Consider the following 21,842-nt stretch of genomic DNA (forward strand, 5'->3'; position numbering starts at 1 on the left):
GGGCAAATGGTTCAAAGAACAAATTACAAACTGCCTTTCAATGTGGCAAAACAGTACATTACATAATGCAATAGTACATAAAAACTATGTTGCACAAAAGTATAATGGGTGTGTCCATCAGGCTCTGTTTCTCACTGTAAGAGAGATTCGTAAGAATTTTAAAAATGCATTATTATCATATCATATCATGAGTCTCTGCCAATGAATCAAGAGCCAGTTTTAATCAATGAAAATTTTAGACTTGAAACCAAAGACCTACCAACTCTGTCATCTCATGTGATGCAGAACTCATTTTCTGTTTATACTGTCATACACAATCCAAACCACACAAAGCCAGGAGTTCTCAGGTGCTTTGTTATGCGATTGGTACATTCTGTAAACACTCTTTCTCAGGAAAAGATAAAAAGGCTTGCACCTATTATCTATTAGGCTAACGCAACAAAACCAGCCTATGAAGCACAGGCATATTTAATTCAACCATCTCGCTAATCAACAGAGCATTTCATGAGCTGAATCATCGTTACAAACACCACTCAGTCCTAGTTCAGGACTAGGCTAGGCTGTAAAAAGGGATTCTGTCTTTGCTAAGATGCTTTAAGGAGTGTCTAAATACTAGAATACAGTGCAGTGTTTTAAACTATGAAAAAACACAGATCTGCATATGAAAGCTCTGCATGCCTAACAGCCCTAGGCTTAATTTGTAAACTGAAATTCACCTTTTTGTGTGAATTTTAAAGGAATAATTTGGCCAAAAAATACCAAATCAACATGATGTTCATCTTAAATGAATAATTAATGATAATGATGCTAGAAAACACTGGAAGTAAATGGTGATCAAAACCATTTCCACAACGACATGGAAAAAATCTCTATATATTTGCATCAAATTATGTCAATAACAAACAATTAGAAAAAAGAACTTGGAGAAATGGCACGGTCATCTGTATAACGTCCTGCTTTCCAGTAATACTGCACCTTTGAACTCTGGTAGGCTGGAGCGTAGCATGTTGTAAACGTTACTACACGGGTACACAATGTTAACACCGTAATACTTAAGGCTTGGCTACTGCCTGAGATTTAGAAGCTGCGTATTGAATAATGATAAGCCACTTTACAACAGAAGAAAGATATCTGCCGGTAGTTTGGTACGTTACTACTGGTTTCCTACTGATACAGAACATGCAAACTGAGGCTTCTGTCAATGAAACACAAACTATCAAGAAATCTGGGGCCGCATTAAAGACACTTCTTAAGTCTGAAATCTCGTCTGGTTAGCCACCATGACAAATTCAGTAAGGACTGTTACAGAACATAGTTCATAATCTTTTCCATTAACTTCACATATGCAAACAGTGTCACAGAAAGATCATAACTAACAAACCCAGAGGTGTCTTAACTCCTGATTTAACCAACTGTTTCTATCGTTTTATGCAGCGACAGGCAGCACAGTTCATTATAACTGGCATATTGACATTATTTACCTACAATGAGTTTACATGCACTCAATAACCCAATCATAATCGGATTTCTACAGTTACCCGATTATTCAAACAGTCATGTAAACAGCATACTCTGATCTAAAAATCTGATTAAGAAATCCGATAAAGAGGCTGGATTTTAGCTCAGTAATCAGATTTCTCTGAGCACGTAAACTATTACTCTGACTTCTTTCTGATTTCTCAGTCTGAACATGAGCGAAACAGATCAAATAAGTGAGCAGCGTCGGCGCAAATCGCAGCAGAACACTTTTGGAGTGATGCAGACACCAAACAAAAAATGAATGATTTAAATATTCTTCATCTTCTAGATGATGTATGTTCATATTTTCCAGTAAAGTGAGTTTTACATTATGTTTTGCGCCACGTCTTCTTCTGTGAGTTTATTGGCTGGTTGTAAGGAAGAAATCTGATTACTGTCTGACTCATGTAGGCCCGGAGTTTTCCCTTTATCTGATTACTCAAGAGCCCTGTTGAACATGTTGATCGGATTACTGACAAAATCTGATTTTCTGTAGTTACTGGATTATAAAGTGCATGTAAATGCACTCAATGAAAACAGGACTTTTGACTTAAGAGGTCTTTTTTTTTTTTTCTAATAACATTTTAAAAACATGGTCGGTTGCTAGGTAACAAACGTGACAGCTGATTCTTGACTTCGATCATCTTGGTTAAGATTTCCTAATCTGTGATAAGATGCTGCAAGTTAAGATTCCTAAATTAAGATTTGCTTCTGCACTGCAAATTTACAGTTACTGTGCAAAATCTCTGAGCATGTGGTGATTATTTTTCGCTGGCCTTTACAATAAAGGTCCAGGGTTATTTTACAATCTCCAGCTATGCAAAGTTCATTTTTACAGGTGATACCCCAAAGAAGTGAATCTAAGTGAAGGCACAGTTCCTTTAAAGCTCAAAGGTCCAAACTAACCAGCTCCAGAGATGACTGACAGCAGCCCTACACCGCACTTGCATCATCTCACGCTTCTTGGTCACACATTTCCAGCATCACGTCAAACTAAACCGTGTGAAAGTTCTTCTGAAAATGAGCTGCCTCACTGATTGGCCAACAATAGTTTCAGATATCCGTTAGTATTTGAGACCTATATAGAGCAAATAATTATTATTTTTAAAGAAAATTATACAAACATTATAGAACTGGTCTTCTGAAGTAACACTGGCAACATTCATGTAATTACTGAGATTATCATTCTACCTTTATTGCTTTACTTAGTCACTGTCTAGCTATATCTGGAACATTGGAATGAGCATTGATCTATAAGCTGCACTTATTTTATTTATTGTATTGTATCTTACTGTTATTGTATTGCATTGAATGGCACAGAGTTCTGCGTTCAACTCTGGTTCTTTTTCTCTTGGTGTCTGCAGTGACATATTTGTTTCTAGCAGTATCTGAGCTCAGGACTGTCTTTCTCTCTAAGCTATCGGTAACTAGCAAAGATACTTTTCTGTAGATTGACAAAGCACTTCTTGTAAGTCGCTCTGGATAAGAGCGTCTGCTAAATGCTGTAAATGGAAATGGAAAATGGAACAAAAAAAAGTGCAATGTAACAACTGGCCAGCCAAATAAAACATGTTTTCAAATAGACTTCATTCCTCATGGGTCAGCATGGATTTGTTTCATGCTACCCAAGACTGATCCCAATCATTTGTTTACCACACTAAACGCATTAATACTCACTTAACAGTCAGATGATTCTCAGATTTCTGCAGTTATCTGATTATTCAAGTGGTCATGTAAACAGCACACTCTGATTACTTAGAACCGATTAATGTCTAGAAATCCGATTAGGAAATTCACCAAAGAGAGCTGGATTTTAGCTCAGTAATCAGGTTTTTGATGGCATATATACCTTCAGATGTATACCCTAAAATAAGACTGCAACAAAAAACTTTGAATGCAACACTGACACCAACTACATGCTGGACGAAACTAAAAATCGGAATATTCTTCATCTTCTGCTAAAGTGACTCAATGTTTAAAAGAAAAGCTGCAGCATGATGTTTGAGTTTCATGTTATGTTTACGTCACGTCTTGAGTTTATTGGCAGGATGTAAAGCTGAAATCTTATTACTGTCCGCATCTTTGTGGTGTATCTTCTCAAGAACGTCCTATGAAGAACGTTGGGGTGTGTGTGAGGGTTGGGGGTGTGTGTGGGTTGGGGGGAGGGGGGGTTTAAAAGATAGATTTAAAAAGACACACTGCCTCAAAGTAAATGGTCTATGTAACCTAATAAAAGCTGAGATATACATCACAGTGCATCCATGGAAACCATCACTTTCTATTGTTTATCAGACATCCATAAACACATCTTCAGCACAAACAGAAAGTGTTTCCAGCATTAGAAAAACGAATTGTCATTAATCTTCCACTCCCACCGCATTCCACTGGCGCACACACCCACACATTCACTCCTCTCACTCTTGCAGAAAGTTTATTACATGAGCCTACTTTACTTTTTTCTAGATGAGGGCAGGAGCGTAAAACATTAAAAACAAGCTGTGAAGAGTGTTATGAAGTGTTATACAGTTATATATGAAAGTTTGGGCTCCCCTGGTCAAATTACATGTTGTGTTTATTTTCTCAGTGAAATGAAGTGAACACATCCTCTGCAGAGAACCGATTTCCATATATTTAATGCACAATTACTGTTTATTTGCTGAACTGAACATGCAATTTGACCAGGTGGGTAAAATTTGTGCATACAACTGCATTAAAACATGCAGCAAATTTTGAATGAATAAAAAAACCAAGATAGAAATACAATAAATCATGGCTTAAAATCTGAAAACTGTGCTACACTCTCAGCAAAAAGCGTTCTATATAGTACCAAAAAAAGGGTTCTTTGGCTTGTAACAATAGCGAAACCCTTTTTGGTGCTGCATAGAACCCTTTTCAAAAAGGTTCAATATAGACCCTGCACAGTTTCCATCAATCTAAAGAGCGCTTTTACTATGCAAAGAACCCTTAAATCAAGCAAAGGGTTCTCTGAGTGTTCATGGTTTTGTACAGAACCTTTTTTTGACTGAAGAACCCTTGAATAATAGTGCCTTCCTCTGCTGCATCTTTGGCTTTGAGACACGGCTTTAGTCTGCACTACATGCTTAATCCTATGTATATATACACTACATGGCAGCACAATAATCCCTAGAACTAACTCTAATAATCTATAAAACTCTAATAATCAAGAGCAAGACGTTTTTTTCAGGTCTTTGTTTAATGCAGCTACGCAAAAAGTTATTTTCTCTTATCTTGATTTTTTTCATGTCACACTAATTGTGGTTTACATAAAAAAAAATGATTATTGCCCTTGTCTCTTTGCATGCGCACTTAAAAGAAAACGTAAAATCTAAGAACCCTTAGGTTTCATTACAAATGGACCAAAACCACAAAGTGCTTTCCATGAAGAAAGCAGTTTTATTGTTATTGTGATAAATGACCACATCTGGAACCACTTCCACAGCAAAGACATCTTTCTCTTTTACTTGGAAATCTTTCAGAGATCAAATGATTGACAGTGACATTTCAGTCTATGAGCCAGTAACACAAGCAGATAATTAATTGCTCCAAACTGACCTCATGTGGGCAGCTTTCGCAGGGCTGGAAGTGGCACAGGCCCCTGGAGAGCTGCTCCGGGCCGGACTTACAGCAGTCCTCCACACCTTCGTCTATGAACAAGTTCACAGAGTCCACGGGGAAGGCACAGAGTGCTGAGTCGTGCTCTGGAACCCCTGAGTCGTCTGTGACAGCGAAAACACCGTACAGGATGTCGTCCTCTTCTTCGGCGCCCAGCTCGTCAGCCAACTCTCGGCCGGCCTTGCCGAAATGCGCTGCCTGCACCACATTGTAGACGATATCTTTGAAGGCCTCGCTGGCGTTCCTCCTCCGCCTTCGTTTGGGTTCAAAACGGCACTCCAACACAACTTCCCTGTACCTTAGAGTGGAGGTGGATGGTATGTGACTATTATTGTGGTATCATGGCTATCATCAGTATATCATAAGTAATGTCATAGACCCTGTAAACAGCAACCAGTGTATAGTTCCATCATGCTGTACAGTAACAAATTGTTGACTGGAATTTAATCCATTATGCCTTTCTTTTATTTTATCAATTTATTCATTACATTGTTTATAGTTGCTGCTTTTATAAACGTTGAATTAAAAAAATCATTATACCAATTGTCCACAAACATAAGAACAACAAAGTATAGTGGTATCATGATACCACATTTTTTGCCATATCGCCCCCCCTTACCTCCTGGTCTCCCACTCATGTCGAGGTAGGCGGCCCAATCTCGTTTGGTATGGCGAAGAATCCTGGTCAGCTTTCTCCCTCTGTACAGACAGGAAGTAGACAAAGTCTGCTGTGGAGAAGCTGTAGACATATTCAATGCTGTATGCCCGCCGAAGCTTCGGCAGGACAGTCAGGCCTTGGAAATCCGGATGGAAGCCATCTTCTGTGGCCAAAGGTCGGCGAACTGACACAGACTTGCGGCCGTAGCGTTGTGTGACACTGTCGTTGACGGTGGCGGCCACGTAGAAGTACACCGTCTGGCCCTCTTCCACCATGCTGACCTTAGTGCCCAAAGGGCTCGCAATGCAATCTGGACAGAAGGCAGGAGAATTGAATTCCTTCCGGAAAAGACACTTAGAGGGTCCGAGTGGTTGGCCACTCTCATTGAGCTGGTGGAAGTAACATACTCCGTACTGAGAGCTTCCACAGGAATAAAGGTACATGAGGTATGTATCCAAAAGCAAGACTTCGTTATCCGTATCCTCTGGAAGTGGATCCTTCTCAATGTCGCAGAGACTGCACAACTTGCACTCGGGACTGCCCACGGGTCCCGTGCACAACTCCCACACTTTACCCAGAGTGCTGTTCACTGCCTCAATGAGATTCTGAGAGGCCAAATAGATCTCGTGATACACAGGGTTGATTGCGATGTTCTGGATAGGGTTCCTAGTCTGGAAGAAGGGCATGGGGTAAGAGATGGAGAAGTTGACAGCAACAAGGGTGGTGGAAGGACAAGTGTCCGAAGAGACCATTACCATTGCCTGAACCCAGACACATGTTACCAGAAGAGTGGTCCAGTAGACCATGTCGAACCTGGAACCTGGAAACACCAGATGTCTTATGGTTACCTCCAGCTCAAGCCTTTTACTTGAGACATCCTGGGTTCTGCCATGGAATCTCTAAGAAAAAAAAAAGACTGGTCATAACTTAAGCTGCAGTTTCAGCATACACACCAAGCTCAAGTTTGTATTAATAAAGCCAGTAAGAATATGTTGACTAATTAAACTACTCTTATATCTGAAAATAAAGGTTCCCAAAAGGGTTCTTTGGTAAAGAAGAATTACTTCTGGTTCCCTAAAGAAATATTCTTTCAGGAACCATTTTCTTAAATGATACACAAGTGTGAAAAAACTATTTAATATTCCAAAAACCTCCACAAAACCATGCCAAGCAAAGGTTTCTCCTAGACGCTTATGTGCAAGCCAACATATGTTCAAGTCACTCATAAATTTTTGCCCTTTAGGAAGCAAAAAACACACGGGTGACTGACAAGAAATGCATGACTGAGATCTTTATTTACATTTTGACCAGTCAAGATAGCCTGAAGTGAACCAGCCTTTTCTGGCAGAATAGCAGCAATTGTTCCGGTCTAAATGAGTAAGACGGGACTGTTGCCATACCTCAAGACAAAAATGGGAGTCTGGTTTGACTCACTGTAAACAACAAAGGGGGAGAAGACTGCCTTAGTAAATAAGTTTATCGTGAAGTTTAAAAACACCACAAACACCTTTTTTTGTTTACTCCAGAGGTTCACCAGTTTGCTCTTTAACACTTCAATACTACCAACAAGGAAGGTGGACCATATAAAGTGGCCAATGAGTAAACGTTACAAGTTATGTGTTTCTTTTCAAGTAGATAGTGAGTGAATACACAGATAGTCTAATAACAGCTTCTGAAAAATAAGTTCAACATCACCAGGTCCCCATGCTTTCAGTCCAAAAACTATGTCCTTCTACCAGTGATGGACAGTAACGAAGTAAATGTAATTCATGACTGTACTTTTTTGGTGTTTCTGTACTGAAGTTTCTCTGTTCTGGGCGACTTTTTTTCCTTTCACTCCACTACATTTCAGAGTCTAATATCCGACTTTTTCCTCCTACATTTTGAGAAATCTGTCGTTCCTTTTGGTTTCTGTATGTATAAAAACAGAACATGTCAAAACGAAAGAAGCGCAAAGCCAGAGCACCAATCAGGGCCCAGCGGTCACTTTGTTTAGAGCTGGTTTTGACCCGTTGGTCATACAAACCCAGTGCAGCACACAGTTCAACGTCAGCACAGCAGCGTAAAACTTTGGGAGTCTGTTCAACATAAATGATGAACTAACCTAACTTTGTGTAAATAGAGCTCAATATAGAAATATGTCCACATATGCAGTCGAGACTGACGCGGCTTTTTTCTGAATTTCTACAAACACCATTTCATTTTATAGTAAATGAGTTTGGGCTGGTTTATGTTTATGAACAGACGCCTACAGATCAACATAATAAAGGAGCTCATCTGTGATCCTGAGTTTAAAGCCAGTTTTTATTCAACTTAAACTTGGAACTAAGTTGTAAATAAATCTGAAACTGAAACTTTGCTTGTGTGTAAAAAGTGATTTCAGAGCCACTCGGTTCTCCCTGATGGAAACTGTTTACCTTCAGTGTTTTGTGCTTCTGATCATTTTAATAGACGTCAGCGTCACTAATTAATGACGTTCTATTAAAAGACTGGTTTACCAAGAGAGACGCTGGAGGACTTTCACCTGAAATGAGTTCATGAAGCCAGTCTGGTTATAAAAATGATAACAGGACATCAGAGCCAGAATTACTCTTTTAGTACTTTTACTTTATACTTAACTACATTTGAAGGTAAATACTTTAGTACTTTTACTCCAGTGGAGGTCTAAAGGGAGGAACTTCTACTTTTACTGGAGTAATATTTTACCTTGGGTGTCTCTGCTTTAACACAAGTACACACAGTGGTCCACCACTGCCTTCTACCAGTTCTAGAGCTTTAAAGCCTGGAAGATAATGTCTACAAACATGTAGTTTAGCTGCAAGAATCAATAGCCAGTAAGCTGAAATGTTATGATTCAACCTAATCAGTCTAAATATATCCCCATCCAAATAAATCAATTATGCCCTAAATGTTGGACAGAGGGCTTAAGATATTTTTAAAGAGGACGGACCCCGTATACCATGCGTGTCGCTCATTAACCCCGTGCAGCCGGAGGGCCTCTCTGCTTTGCATTCTCCTCACAAACACTACGTGACTAGCAAGTGAACTTGATGCCAGCTGAAGCATGACCTGGGGAGCTGAGTGGTCACCTAAATTAACTGTGTTTGGACACACAAAACTGGTCATTTTCAGCCACTTAAATAAACCCACCTGCACTTTATCTATCAGTGCTTTATTATGAGGGCACAGGTGCTGTTTCGATAGTCCAGTTTATAAGTAGACGAAAGCAAGGTTTTCTTCTTTCATTATATTTCGTGTGTGCCTGATACACCAGCCTACATGTGCGTTAATGGCCGGTGAAACATGAGCTTACATACTAATGGTGCTTCTGGACCAGCTTTATGCTCTGGCTTAATCGATCCACGCACTTAAATCGAGTTTCCATTGATTCATTAAAAAAAAACAGTGTCAGAAGTTTTGTTTGCTTTTCCAGTGTTGAAAGGCTACAGCCAGGAGAGATTGTGTTGTACTGGTACGTTCTCGTGATAACTGTAGTGTAGTAGTCCAGTAACGTGGAGTACATGGGTGTTAAACATTATAGACTGACTCTATATGCGTGCATCTAGCGTTTACATGAGTAAGCCTAACATCAACACCAGCTGATTTCATATAACACCCAAAAAAGGCTACAATTTATCATACAATTAATCAAACTACAATCAAATCTGTATTTTAAATGTTGCACTTGGCTGAGGATTATTGTACGCAGACACAGATGTAAAAGCAAATCAGGTTTGCAAAGTGGATAACATTAAAATTTTTCCTACAACAGGTTTCATTAAAAGAATGCTAAAAGTACACAAAATCACTTTCAGTAAAGAGACAGGTGATTCTTCAAATCCACAGCCAATTCAGTTTCCTCCAAAAGCTCCTTCTGTTGACTTTGAAGGCTTTTTTCACTACTGTGCCACATGTATTAGATACACACATACAAATTCACTTGATAATAGTAATAAAGAGCAACTTTCCCCAAAAATGGAAACTGGTTAAATTATAATGAACACTTTTCATGGTCACTATTAAATATAATGGCAAAATACCTTTTGTAGTAGTACAGAAAGTCATATACATACATTTACCATCACTTTTCAGTTTTCTGAGTAAATTCTAACCAAAGTATTTCGTAGCTAAAGTGCTGCTGTATTATGTGCAACAGACAGAGCGCCCTGAGCAGAACAGATTTCAGCTGTGTTGTAGTAGAGAGACTGAGGTCCTGCAAGCCTACCAGAAGTTCAATTTGCAATTTATTTGTGCCTTAAATTATGTAATTTTCAAAAGTTTCATTCTGAAACCTTCAGTCCAAAATGTGCTGTAATTGAACTTAAATGAACATTTATATTCATTTTCTGATTTCTACTGCGTACTCAAACAACTTCTTTTTTTTAAAGAAACGCTTCTTTTTTAAAACATTTTGTACACCCTGTTTTTGTGCACTGTGTCTGGTTAATAAACATTCATCTGGAGATCGCAGATCAAGGGTTTTCCTTGTGCAGTGTGGCCTGCCTTGCCTCTTTTGTTCTGTTGTATACATTCATCTCTAGTTAAATCTCTGGTTAAATTTCAATAAAGATGTACTCATTACATCCTTGCTGTTGTGCAATGTGCGCTGGAAACAGTACAACAATGAACAGAGCACACAGACATAAACCCTCCTGTAGTAAAAGAGTCAGATCCTCCAAGTCTACAAATGAGCCTTATATGTGCCTTATTTTTAATTAACTTCATGGTAAATAAACCTAACAGTATTCAAACTTCATTTCTAAACCATCATCTTAAAGAAGAATTCCACCAATTTTCTGCCTAATTACATAGTTAATATGACAAACAAAGTCATTCAGAGTGGTTTGGTGTTAAATGCCAAGGGGTTGGTTAGTGTAGTGGGTATCACCTCTGCCTTCTATGCTGTAGACTGGGGTTCAATCCGCCACCTGGGCAAGCGCCCTACACTATACCAATAAGAGTCCTTGGGCAAGACTCCTAACACCACCTTGGCCTCCCTGTAAAAAATGATCAAACTGTAAGTCGCTCTGGATAAGAGCACCAGCCAAATGCCTGTAATGTAAATGTAAACGCTCCACTCTTGCCGAGTCAGAACTGTTCACAGCGGTGGTGATAGGAACCAGACGTCCGTCTCTAAACCTCCCTCAGAAAGTTACTATGTGAAATGGTTATGAATTCACTGCCTGTGATGTCTCAGCCTGATGTCATTGTGAAGAGCTACATGCTACATGTAAGGCAAAACAGTCCCCAGAGAAAACTTACTTTTTCAGATGTATCACTATTTTACCTTCATCAACATTATATACGAACACATTTCGGTTCACTGGTGTTTTTGGATGGTAAATAAAATGGCTATATGTGTGTTGTAGTCATGGTGACCTCTGGTTCCTACCACCACCACTGTAAAGACATCTGAGTCTCTACAATCAACCTTTTTTATATCAAGCCTCTCTGAACGTCTCTGTTTACACCAGTGAATTAAGCAGATATTCTGAAAAATTACTGGAATTCTCCGTTAAGTGAAATGTAAGAGCAGGAATCTCTAGTCACCTCATGATTCAATCTGATTCTGATTCAGGATGCCAAGTTGAAAATGGTGAAATAAAATAATATAAATAATAATAATATGAAATGATTCTTTATGCTGCTCAATTTGAATCCCCTCTATATATCATTAACAGATACACATGAACCGTGTGTATGACGGAGGACGGATAGGCCTGTTTCACCATCTAGAATCAAAAAAATAATAATTTGGTCATTTCATTTGGTCTTGTTCGTTGTGTCACATATTGTATATAATAAAGCACTTTCACTCTGAACATAAGTCTGAATATACTGGATTAGCCTCTTAGCCTGTTAGCAATTTGATAAGGTGGTTGTTAAACAGCCGTTTCCATAGTTTGGGGCCTTTTATCATTATATATATATATATATATATATATATATATATATATATATATATATATATCACTGCTGTTGGAACAAAACCTCATATCTCAATTTTTGTCTTTTTTCAGCTTTTGTCATAATTTGAAAATGCCTGTTGCTCTTTACACTGTGTGCAAATTTCATGATGAATGGACCAAAAGAAACGGCCCAAAATGACTTGGCAAAAAATCTGGTTCAATTGACTTACATTAAAAGTAAAGTAGGTTTTTTCCTTCTCCTGTAAAGTCACCATTTTGGAAATACAAGGTTTTGTTCCAACAACAGCGATATAAATAATGTGACTGTGAAATTGCAAGTATTAGTGAGATCCTGCACTTGACTTGCTCTTCTAGGCTGCCCTGTGCCAAAGTATCCTATTTTATAATGTCTCTGGAGAGGGAAGTGTTTAGTTTACAGCACAGGAATCGCAAAGAATCTATTATTTATCACACAACTGTTTACTTTAAAACAAAGGTTCTTCAAGGGTTGGAATGGTTCTATTTAGAACCATATTGTGCTTAAACGGTTCTTTGCCTGGTGAAATGGCTCTTTAGACTGATGGAGAATGTGCTGTACATGGTTCTTTATAGAACTTAAAACAGTTCTGTATACACACTTAAGAAACATTGCTCTTCTTTAGTAAAGATAATGGCTCTATATAGATCCATGAGCACTTAATGAACCCTTTGAATTGATGGGTTCTCTGCATTGTGAAAGGGTGGTTCAGATTGGTTCTTCTATTGCTACAGGCTTGATATCCTAACAATAGCAGAACCCTTTTTGGTGCTATATAGAACCCTTTTCAAAAAGGCTCTGCAGTCTGCAAGCTTAAGAATACTTTCATGATGCAAATAACCCTTTATTCATGCAAAGGGGTTCTCTGACTGTTTATGGTGTAATGTGGAACCCTTTTCTGTACTAAAGAACCCCTGAACAACCATTAGCACCAAAAAGGGTTCCTATATTGTTATGAGCTTACAAGCTTATAGAACCCATATAAACTAACTATACCTTTTGGCGCTAGCTATATATAGAACCACCTAAAAGGTCTACATATACATTGCCTTCAGAACTGCCTTAATTCTTTGTGGCAGACGTTCAACAAGGTGTTGGAAACGTTCCTCAGAGGTTTTGGTTGGTTATTTGAGTTACTTTTGCCTTTCTATCATCTGGAACCAGTCTGCCCGTTCTCCTCTGACCTCTCACATCAACAAGGCATTTTCGTCCACACAGCTGACCGCTCACTGGATATTTCCTCTTTTTTGGACCGTTCTCTGTAAACCCTAGAGATGCTTGAGCGTGAAAATCCCAGTAGATCAGCAGTTTCTGAAATACTCAGACCAGCCCGTCTGGCACCAACAACCACGCCACGTTCAAAGCCCCTTAAATCCCCTTTCTTCCCCGTTCTGATGCTCGGCCTGCACTTCAGCAAGTTGTCTTGACCACCTCTACATGCCTAAATGCAGTGAGTTGCGGTCGTGTGATTGGCTGATTAGCTATTTGTGTTAACAAGCAAATGAACATGTGTACCCAATAAAGTGGCCAGTGAGTGTGTATGTATGTACAAAACATGCTCCATAAGTCTGAAGAACCTTTTCACCAGGCACAGTACCATTTCAGCATGAGATGGTTCTACACAAAACTCATGGATCTGGACAGAACCATTCTTTTGACTAAACAGCCTTTCTGTAGGAGTGTATGTCTTTGGTGAGAAAATGTGCCTTTTAGATGTTCAGTTCATGAGAAAAACACTGAAGCTTAGAGTGAACACTACAGAAAAGCAACTAAGACTGAACTGCTTTTTATTTTACTGATAAAGAGTCTGCAAACACTCTCCCTGATAGAGCAGAAGGAAAGGGCACCGAGTACTTGGTCATACGTTGCATTGTTCTAACACAAATATGTACATAACAACACACGTATCTTTGCTGGCCAGTAGGTTTACAACTTCAGCCTGATAGGTTCCCCTCAAAAAGAAGCTCCACGTAAATGAATGACGATTATTAATGAGGTTTTACAAGCCGGTTGTTCATTGTTTATCTGATTTCAGGACAACTACAGAACATGCTAGTTTACAATGGCGAAAACAAACTATCTGATAAATCCAGTTGATTTAATGGTCTTTCTGAAAAGGCTTCTGTACAGCACCAAAAAAGGTTCCTCTATTGTAACAAGCATGTTGTAACAATAGAAGGACCCTTTTTGGCACTATATACAAGCCATCTCAACAAGCTTCTATATAGAACCATATACACCATCAATCTGGAGAACCCTTTTACAATGCAAAGGGTTCTTTGAGTGTTCTTGGTTCTACACAAACATTTTCTTTACTAAAGAAGAAGAACCATCATTTTTAAGTGTGTAGTGTTCTTTCAGCTGAATGTATAGTGTAGTGGATAACACCTCTGCCTTCCACTGTAGACTGGAGCTCTATCCCCGCCTGGCTAAGTACCCTACACTACACCAATGAGAGTTCTTGGGCAAGACTCCTAACACTACCTTCGCCTGCCTGTGTTAAATGATCTGCCAAATGCCATAAATGTAAATGTAGCCTAAACCTAAGTCTATAGGCCTGTTTCACCATCTAAAATCTGAGAAAAAGGACATTTTCATTTGGTATTTTTGTCACATGTGTTACTATGGTTTGGGGCTTTTTATTTCATGTACACAATCTGTACACAAATTCACATAAACAAATCCTCTGCGTCATTAAATCACCTGGATTCCTCCTTAGAGATAAACAAATCAACGGGAAATCAATGCGATTTTCTTAACCTCAAAAACACAAGAGTGAAAAGTATGAGGGAAAGTGCTGCTGTGATGGAGACGGCTGAGTCTCTTACCTGGCTGGGATAAGCAAGGTCTTCTCCTTTGCTCTTCTCCTTTTTTCTTTATCATATGTCAGCAAACTCCGGACTCTCCTCTATCATGCCGCTGTCCATGTGGTCAGTCCACTTACTCAAATCTCCTGTTTTCTTTTCACCAGAACCTGCATTTACAAAGGAATGTTGGAGCGATCACTCAAAGCCCAGAGAGCAGTAGAGCCCACTCAACGCTCCGCCTTCAGGGAGTGATTCAAACTTACACTGAACCAACAGTGAGGGCTCCATCTGGCTATGCGCTCACAGCGCCCCCTACTGGCTCATTAACCATGCTTCCTTGTTTCTACTCATTGCCCATTTTATCAGCTCCACTTATCATATAGGAGCTCTTTGTTGTTTTACAGTTACAGCCCATAGTCCAACTGTTTCTCTGATACTTTGTTACCCTGTTCTTCAGTGGTCAGGGCCCCTACAGGACCACCACAGAGCAGGTATCATTTTGGTGCTGTGGGCAGCATCCTGTGACCACTGATGAAGGACTAGAGGATGACCAACACAGACTGTGCAGCAGCAGATGAGCTGTCGTCTCTGACTTTACATCTACAAGGTGGACTGACAAGGTAGGAGTGTCTAATAGAGTGGACAGTGAGTGGACATAGTGTTTAAAAACTCCAGCTGCACTGCTGTGTCTGATCCACTCGCACCAGCACAACACACACTAACACACCACCACCACATCAGTGTCACTGCAGCGCTGAAAATGACCCACAACCCAAATAATACCTGCTTTTTGGTGGTCCCGTGGGGGTCCTGACCACTGAAGAACAGGGTAAAAGGGGGTTGAATGAAATATCCAGAGATACATATGGACTACAGTCTGTAATTGTCGAACTACAAAGTTCTCCCATATGGTCAGTGGAGCTGATAGTACAACTTACACAAGGAGGTGTCCAGAATGACGCGACCGGTCGGTGTATGCACAGCCATGGAGTACCTGAAGAACCAAAATAAGTACCGTTACATACATTTAGAGTGCTAAAGGTTTGGGGGCAGAGGAGTTGTATTACTAAAAAAAGTGTGGAGGGGAGGCAAACACAGGGTGAAGCGAGGTTTTTGGCAAACAAACACATATAAAATTAGGTTAACACAATATTCAAATACTTACGTCCTCTTTTTGAGGAGCTGCGCTGACCACACGTCGAGGAGGCTGCGTGTCTAAATTGAGGTCAAATACCAGCATATGCCGGGTGCACTAACGTACTCGAGGATTAAGTTGGTTTCATTTTCGCCAGCTTCTTGTCCCGTTCCACCTTAAATGGTGCTGCAGTTCCTCACAGGCGCCAGGCATTCACGTTAACTGCTGCACCATTTAAGGTGGAACGGACAATTCGACCAAGAATCTGACTTCAGCTCCGTCTAACGTGCAGTAACGGTACACAAAGCCAGTCCATGCGTTGTGCTGTAGCTATAATGAAAGAAAACGCAGAGCTTGTTACCCTCGTTACTGGTTATGCTTGACCGATGGACCGTCATGATGGATTAAAAAGACTGGAACGGACGTTGTTCGACTAGTTTATCCGTTACTAGCTAAACCGCACACGAGCTAACGCTAACGGGCTAACTAACGTTAAGTTAATCTTAGTTAACCTAGTTAACTAACTAGTTAGGCAACGTTAGTTAACCTGGCTAGCTGTTACAGAACTATTTTAAGCCGGTTAACGTGTCAGGATGGCAACTGCAACCATAATTAAGGCAGAAGACGGTTTTCTCAGTTCGGCTTAGTTAGCCGTTAGCCCAGGCTCGCGCTGGGCCGTTAAATTTTCCGTTAATTTTTAAATTTGAAATGAGTGATTGAGCGCGCGGGCCGCAGCGCAGAAGCGCTCCTTACTGCAAACCCCAGCACAACACACACTAAACACACCGCTAGAAACCATAATGGTCCTTTTCTTTTTTAGCAGGGGTTGGGGGTCCTGACCACTGAAGAACATGGCCAAAGGGGGCTAGCAAAGTATCAGAGAAACAACTGGACTGCAGTCTGTAACTGAAGAACTACAAAGTATGGTCAGTGGAGCTGATCTTAGCTACTACATGGTTGCAGTGATGCAGTGATCAAAATCTTGAGTAAATTAGGTATAACACCATTTATATTGTCATTACATAATTCCATGTACATGCTTATTCATTAAATCAACAACAAAAAAACAGGCCTGAAAAAATTTACATTGATCTTTGGGATTTAAAGCTTTTGAAAAAGTTGATGCTCACTAACAGACAAAACCATATTTAAATAGATCTTTATTAAATATTTGTTAATTTACATAATGCAACATTACATGGTCTAATTTCTATGGGGTGCATGTCAGTAACACATGAAGATGTGTGTCGACTCCTGTTGTCGCAAACAATGATCTGCACTGACCATCGTAAAGATACAAGAGTCACTGATATGAGGGGCACCAAGTAATCTCCACAACCTTTCAATGCTTGGAATGTATGAACTGACAAAGTGATAGTTTGATTAAAAATCTGATTTATACAATAACCACTTCCAACTCACTCACCCCCCGCCCAACAAATCTGTTGTTTTTCTGCCAAACTATCACTTTAAAAAGACAATCCATAACATACATATTCCATCAATCTCTTAAAATCCACTTGGTCCATTCTGGATACACACAGTTAAAAGCAAGAGGAACAGGGTCATCAACATTGCAAAGGAAAATGAGAGATATTTTAGCATTATAATCAAATCTTCAGAGCAGTGGTTCTCAAATCCAATCCTGGAAAAAGCTGCACTGCACTACTAAACACACTGTGTATCAAAAAGTATTCAGACAGCCCTTAAATATGAGTGAACACAGAAATCTCCATAGAAAAGCCTTGACCAAAAGAATAGGATGCTTTGGAACAGCCTCAGATGAGCCTAAGGTCACCATGCTCAATGCCAAGCGTCGGCTAGAGGGGTGTAAAGCCACCCAGCATTGGGCTGTGGAGCAGTGAAACTGCGTTCTCTGGAGTGATGGAGCTCCATTCTGTGGGATGGGCTGGTGGTATTTGTGAAGAAACACTAGATGAGCAGGTGTCTATAAACTTTTGGACAGTTTCCTAGCTCTGATGCATTCAGTCAGCTTCTCACAAGCTGAATCATGTGCATTAGAGCATGGACAGCACCAAACACGACTGATTCTAAGAACCACCGCCCTACATTACATCTGCTTACAGCTAGATTTCAGTTAGGTGAAGCTAAGAGATCATGAGACCTTGCCTCCTTCACTGGAAAATACAAGACATTGTAATATATTTCTCTCTAAGATACAAACAATTAGTTTTTGACAGTATAGTCACAAATGGACATTAATGTGCCCCGAACAAAAAGGATAAAATACAAAAAACCCCAATAAAGTAGGAAATCTCAATGAACTGGAAGTATGTGTAAATTTTCCCATTATAACAAAAATCACCAGTTATCTGAGGAACAACTGGAATAAAACAGAACAACACAAAAGATTTTGGCAAACCATTGCTTTGTTATAAATTGCATTTGCAATTTCACTATTCCCTCAAATGTAGGGGACTAGCCCATAAGTCTGGCATCCAAAAATGCTGAACATGAGCTACGAAGCTGGTGTGGCTCACAAGAAATGGAAGTAATGAGCAACGTTAGCCTCACGTAGCCAAATCAGCAAACTTTGGAAAAAAACTTTTGTAAGTCTAACTTTTGTCCCAACCATCAGTTCGGTCCAAGGTTGACTGAATCCTTGATGACTTTAAACTGCAGAGCTTAGCCTTTTTCCTAGTTTAGCACTGTGTTACTAGTTAGCTCGCTAACTAGCCATTTAGCTAAATCAGGCATGTTGGCTCAGGGAAAACACTGCGGTACGCAGTGCTAAGGCCCTAAAACCTGTACTTTGATGGAATTTGAATCTCTTTCCCTCCATTTAACAGTTAGGCCAGTGATCGCCAACCCTTCTTCTGCAGAAATACGTTCACTAATCTCCTTTGCTAAACCAAAGCTAACTGTCCCAAGTAAACATGGTCTTCTGAAGAGACGGATTAAATGAAATGGGATTAGAACTAAAAAAGAAAGCTGCTTTTGAGATATTTTCACTGAAATATCACCCAGATTGGTCCATAAGCTTTTCTCTGAAGGTGAACCACCACGGCTCAGTTAATATAAGGGTTATTTTGATATGTTACATTAGGCTAAAACAGTGGTCGGTCTAAGACACTTAAAAAGAACGAAAAGGCAATGGCCATTTATTGGGTTTAGCTGTCAGTGCATGCAGAAACTGTTCTGTTAAGAATAACCATTACAACTGTATATTATTTGGGCTATAACTTGCCATAAAGCTGATTTTCTGTTAGCAGACTGGCTAAATAGGTAGGATTTTCATATGAACGTAATTTTTTTTATAGGCACCTTTCACTGGTGTGTCAAAACTGAGCATGTTGACATCAACCACAATCCAAGCAGCACCCTCTGACTGTATCTTCCGTTGCTTACAGCAACTGCTTACATTTGTCTGGCTTTAAGGTAGGGAGGGGGCTCAGTACAGCGACAGACTTCCTTAACTTTACTTCATGCGCTCGACAGCAGGAGTATTAACAGTTTCCTGGCATTTGACAATATCGTTCCTGTAGCTTTCAACAAAACAAGTACATCATCCTGTATCTGAGAGCTGTGCAGCAGCAGTCATACTCATTGATATCTCGCTCGGATAACCAAACGTATGCCAGCACAGGGTGCAATACAGGCCATGTATGAACTTGGTCTTCAAGCAGCCAGGCACAAGCAAGCGACTGTAAATGTGTGTTAAAGGAGCTACATGGAAATTTCTATCCAAAAAACTGGCATATGTATGTCATATGGTACACAAAAGCCAGGTACCAAAAGTGGTTCTCTGGAGCAAAAGAAAAGTGACTTTTGGTTCCCTTAAGAACTTTCCAGCCAAGTGGTTTCAGCTGACTTAAAGAACCATCTGCTGAAAGTTCCTTTAAGGAACCAAAAGTGGCTCTTCTATGGCACAACACCAAAGAACTCAGTTATTCAGTGTGGTTTGGTAGTCTGTTCTAGAGACACTCACCGAATCAGAATTGTTCACAGTGGTGGTGATAGGAACCAAACAGTGCACACAGTACACAGATTTCTTAGATCAGATTAAAGATTTTAGCTCAGTAATCAGATTTCTCAGCGCATGTAAACTCTTACTCTGATTTCTTTCTAATTTCTCAGTCTGCGAGACGCAGCTAAACAATTTTAGAGCAATGCTGAAACGACATGCTTGACGAAAAGAAGGATTTAAATATTCTTCGTTTTCCAGATGATTTATGTTCGTATTTTCAGGTAAAGTGGTGTGATGTTTTGTTTTTTTTGTTTTTTTTTTTGTTTTAAAAGCCACGGCATGAAGTTTTACATTATCTTTACATCACATCTTATTCTGCGAGTTTATTGGCTGATTGCAAAGTAGAAATCCGATTACTGTCCGATTACTGAGTTTCCCCATTATCTGATTACTTAAGTGCATGTGAATATGTTAATGAGATTATGGAAAAATCAGATTTTCTGCAGTTATGGGATTATTAAGTGCATGTAAACGTAGTTTTTCTATGCTTTGGAGACGATTCTGGCCAGAAATGTGTTTTTAAGAGCCATTCATGTTGGAGAATGGTTATAAAGCAAAACAGTCCCAAAGGAAAATGTACTGTTCACCGCTGTTCTACCACTCTCATCATTCCATATAAAACTCAGAGGAGGTGGAGGCTCACTGGTGGTTTTGGACGGTGAATAAAATGGCTGTGTGTGTGTTGTAGACAGGATGACCCCTAGTGAGTCAGTTTCATAGTTTCTCTATGATGAACCATTTGGCATCAAACCACTCTGAATGACTTTGTTTACATCAGTGGAATTCAACAAAAAAAAGCCCCCATAGGAATGACTAGACATATTGGTCAACACTTGCAAACAAGATATTAACCTCTTAAACTCTATGGGCCCATTCCACAGACTGGGTTTTAGCTTAATTATGGACAATGCTTTACAAAATCTGCATTTAAAATGCTACAGTCCACAACTTGGGTGAAGTCAATCAATTCCAGCGCTGATGAAGAATTACTGTTAGAAATTCCTTTTAATCTAGGCTTAGAAAGCAGCCCTAAGGGTCTGTATATGGGGCTACACTTCAGTGAATTGCTCTGATACTTACACAGTAGTTCCATAGTAGTTAGTTCTTTCTGCAGGTCCAGTCATCCTGAAAGGCTGTCACAATGTCACAATTTTTTTTTTAAATGGCATCAAAAATAAAAAACAAAACAAACAAAAAAAAAAAAATCACAGTTTTTTGATTTGACTCCTACATGTAGCTCCTTTAACAGAATTTGTTAGTGTTTTTCTCAAAGCATTTCTGAGTGAAGTGAGCTGCTTCAGAAAGGACAGCCAATCCTACGGCTCTGCTCCAAGAACTCTTGCCAGTCCAGTACAAACCGGGTTGGCTTGTAGGGGGAATAACCAGGTGATTTTGGTGCCGTTTGTGCTGGTCAGGATGGTCCACTCAGCAGGTTCAGCACAGTTTCAGTGGGTTAGAGCTTTGACCATGATCAGGAAATCTTCCTGAGATCTTCTCTGGTCCACAAAAGGTTTACGCACTGAAGGGTCAGTATGTTAGAGGGTTTAGAATGAACAGACGGTCCTCCTCTTTCCTGATCCACTTCAGCAGTTTGGTGACAGCGGACATGGCCAGTGCTTTCGTACCCAGAGGGCTGAAACAGAGGTAGAGCTCGAAGCCGCTGGTGGCCTGCAGGACAGGAGAACAGTTCATGTCAGTAAGAGAACAATCACTTGACCCCTGATTTTAGCCCCGATTCTAAGTTTGGCCGTGTCTATACTGTTGGCTCTAGTCTGCAGATTTTTGGGTCAGTCGGAGTCGACAGTTGGAGAGAGTCGAGTCGTGTGTGAGGGGTGCAGACCAGGTTAGATTTTTTTCGACCCGAATCCTGGTGTAAACTGGTCAACGACTCAATCTAAACAGTTTCCTGCAACAGCCAATCAAAACAGAGTGCGAAAGAATAAAATAAAACAAGTAAACAAAGCCACAAACATGTTTACCTGCTGCTTTTTTACTGTGGCAGAGAAAACAGCAGCAGTTGCGAGACGCTTTACATTCGTTTATTTGCGGCTCCTCGTAACAGGACAATGCGTGAGTTTGCGCGTGTTCGCAGGAGTCCGGGCGAGTTTAGTGAGTTCCGCTCAGTACAGCAACAGCTTAAACGTTGAGTAGTGTGTG

At 40.0% G+C, this 21,842-nt stretch overlaps 2 protein-coding genes across 5 annotated transcripts in view; both read right to left on the bottom strand.

The window, feature by feature from the left end:
* The window catches only part of mst1rb (macrophage stimulating 1 receptor b), a 48,262-nt gene extending 33,509 nt beyond the window's left edge, over positions 1-14,753 (bottom strand). For 2 of the 4 annotated variants that reach the window (XM_017719390.2, XM_017719395.2), the window contains exons 1-3: positions 14,584-14,753; positions 5,771-6,708; positions 5,092-5,449 (exon numbers count right to left, since the gene is read on the bottom strand). In XM_017719390.2, coding sequence (XP_017574879.1) covers positions 5,092-5,449; positions 5,771-6,615 — 1,203 coding nt within the window. In that variant the 5' untranslated portion in view covers positions 6,616-6,708; positions 14,584-14,753. Of the gene's footprint in view, positions 1-5,091; positions 5,450-5,770; positions 6,709-10,697; positions 10,716-14,583 lie in introns of those variants that run through there. The other 2 variants (XM_017719392.2, XM_017719391.2) reach the window with 2 other exon arrangements.
* Positions 14,754-16,840: 2,087 nt separating this feature from the next.
* The window catches only part of mon1a (MON1 secretory trafficking family member A), a 20,474-nt gene continuing 15,472 nt past the window's right edge, over positions 16,841-21,842 (bottom strand). Inside the window, exon 6 of the mRNA XM_017719396.2 lies at positions 16,841-21,353. Coding sequence (XP_017574885.1) covers positions 21,213-21,353 — 141 coding nt within the window. The 3' untranslated portion in view covers positions 16,841-21,212. The remainder of the gene's footprint in view (positions 21,354-21,842) is intronic.

Source organism: Pygocentrus nattereri, chromosome 21, assembly GCF_015220715.1.
Source record: "Pygocentrus nattereri isolate fPygNat1 chromosome 21, fPygNat1.pri, whole genome shotgun sequence".
NCBI lineage: Eukaryota > Metazoa > Chordata > Actinopteri > Characiformes > Serrasalmidae > Pygocentrus > Pygocentrus nattereri.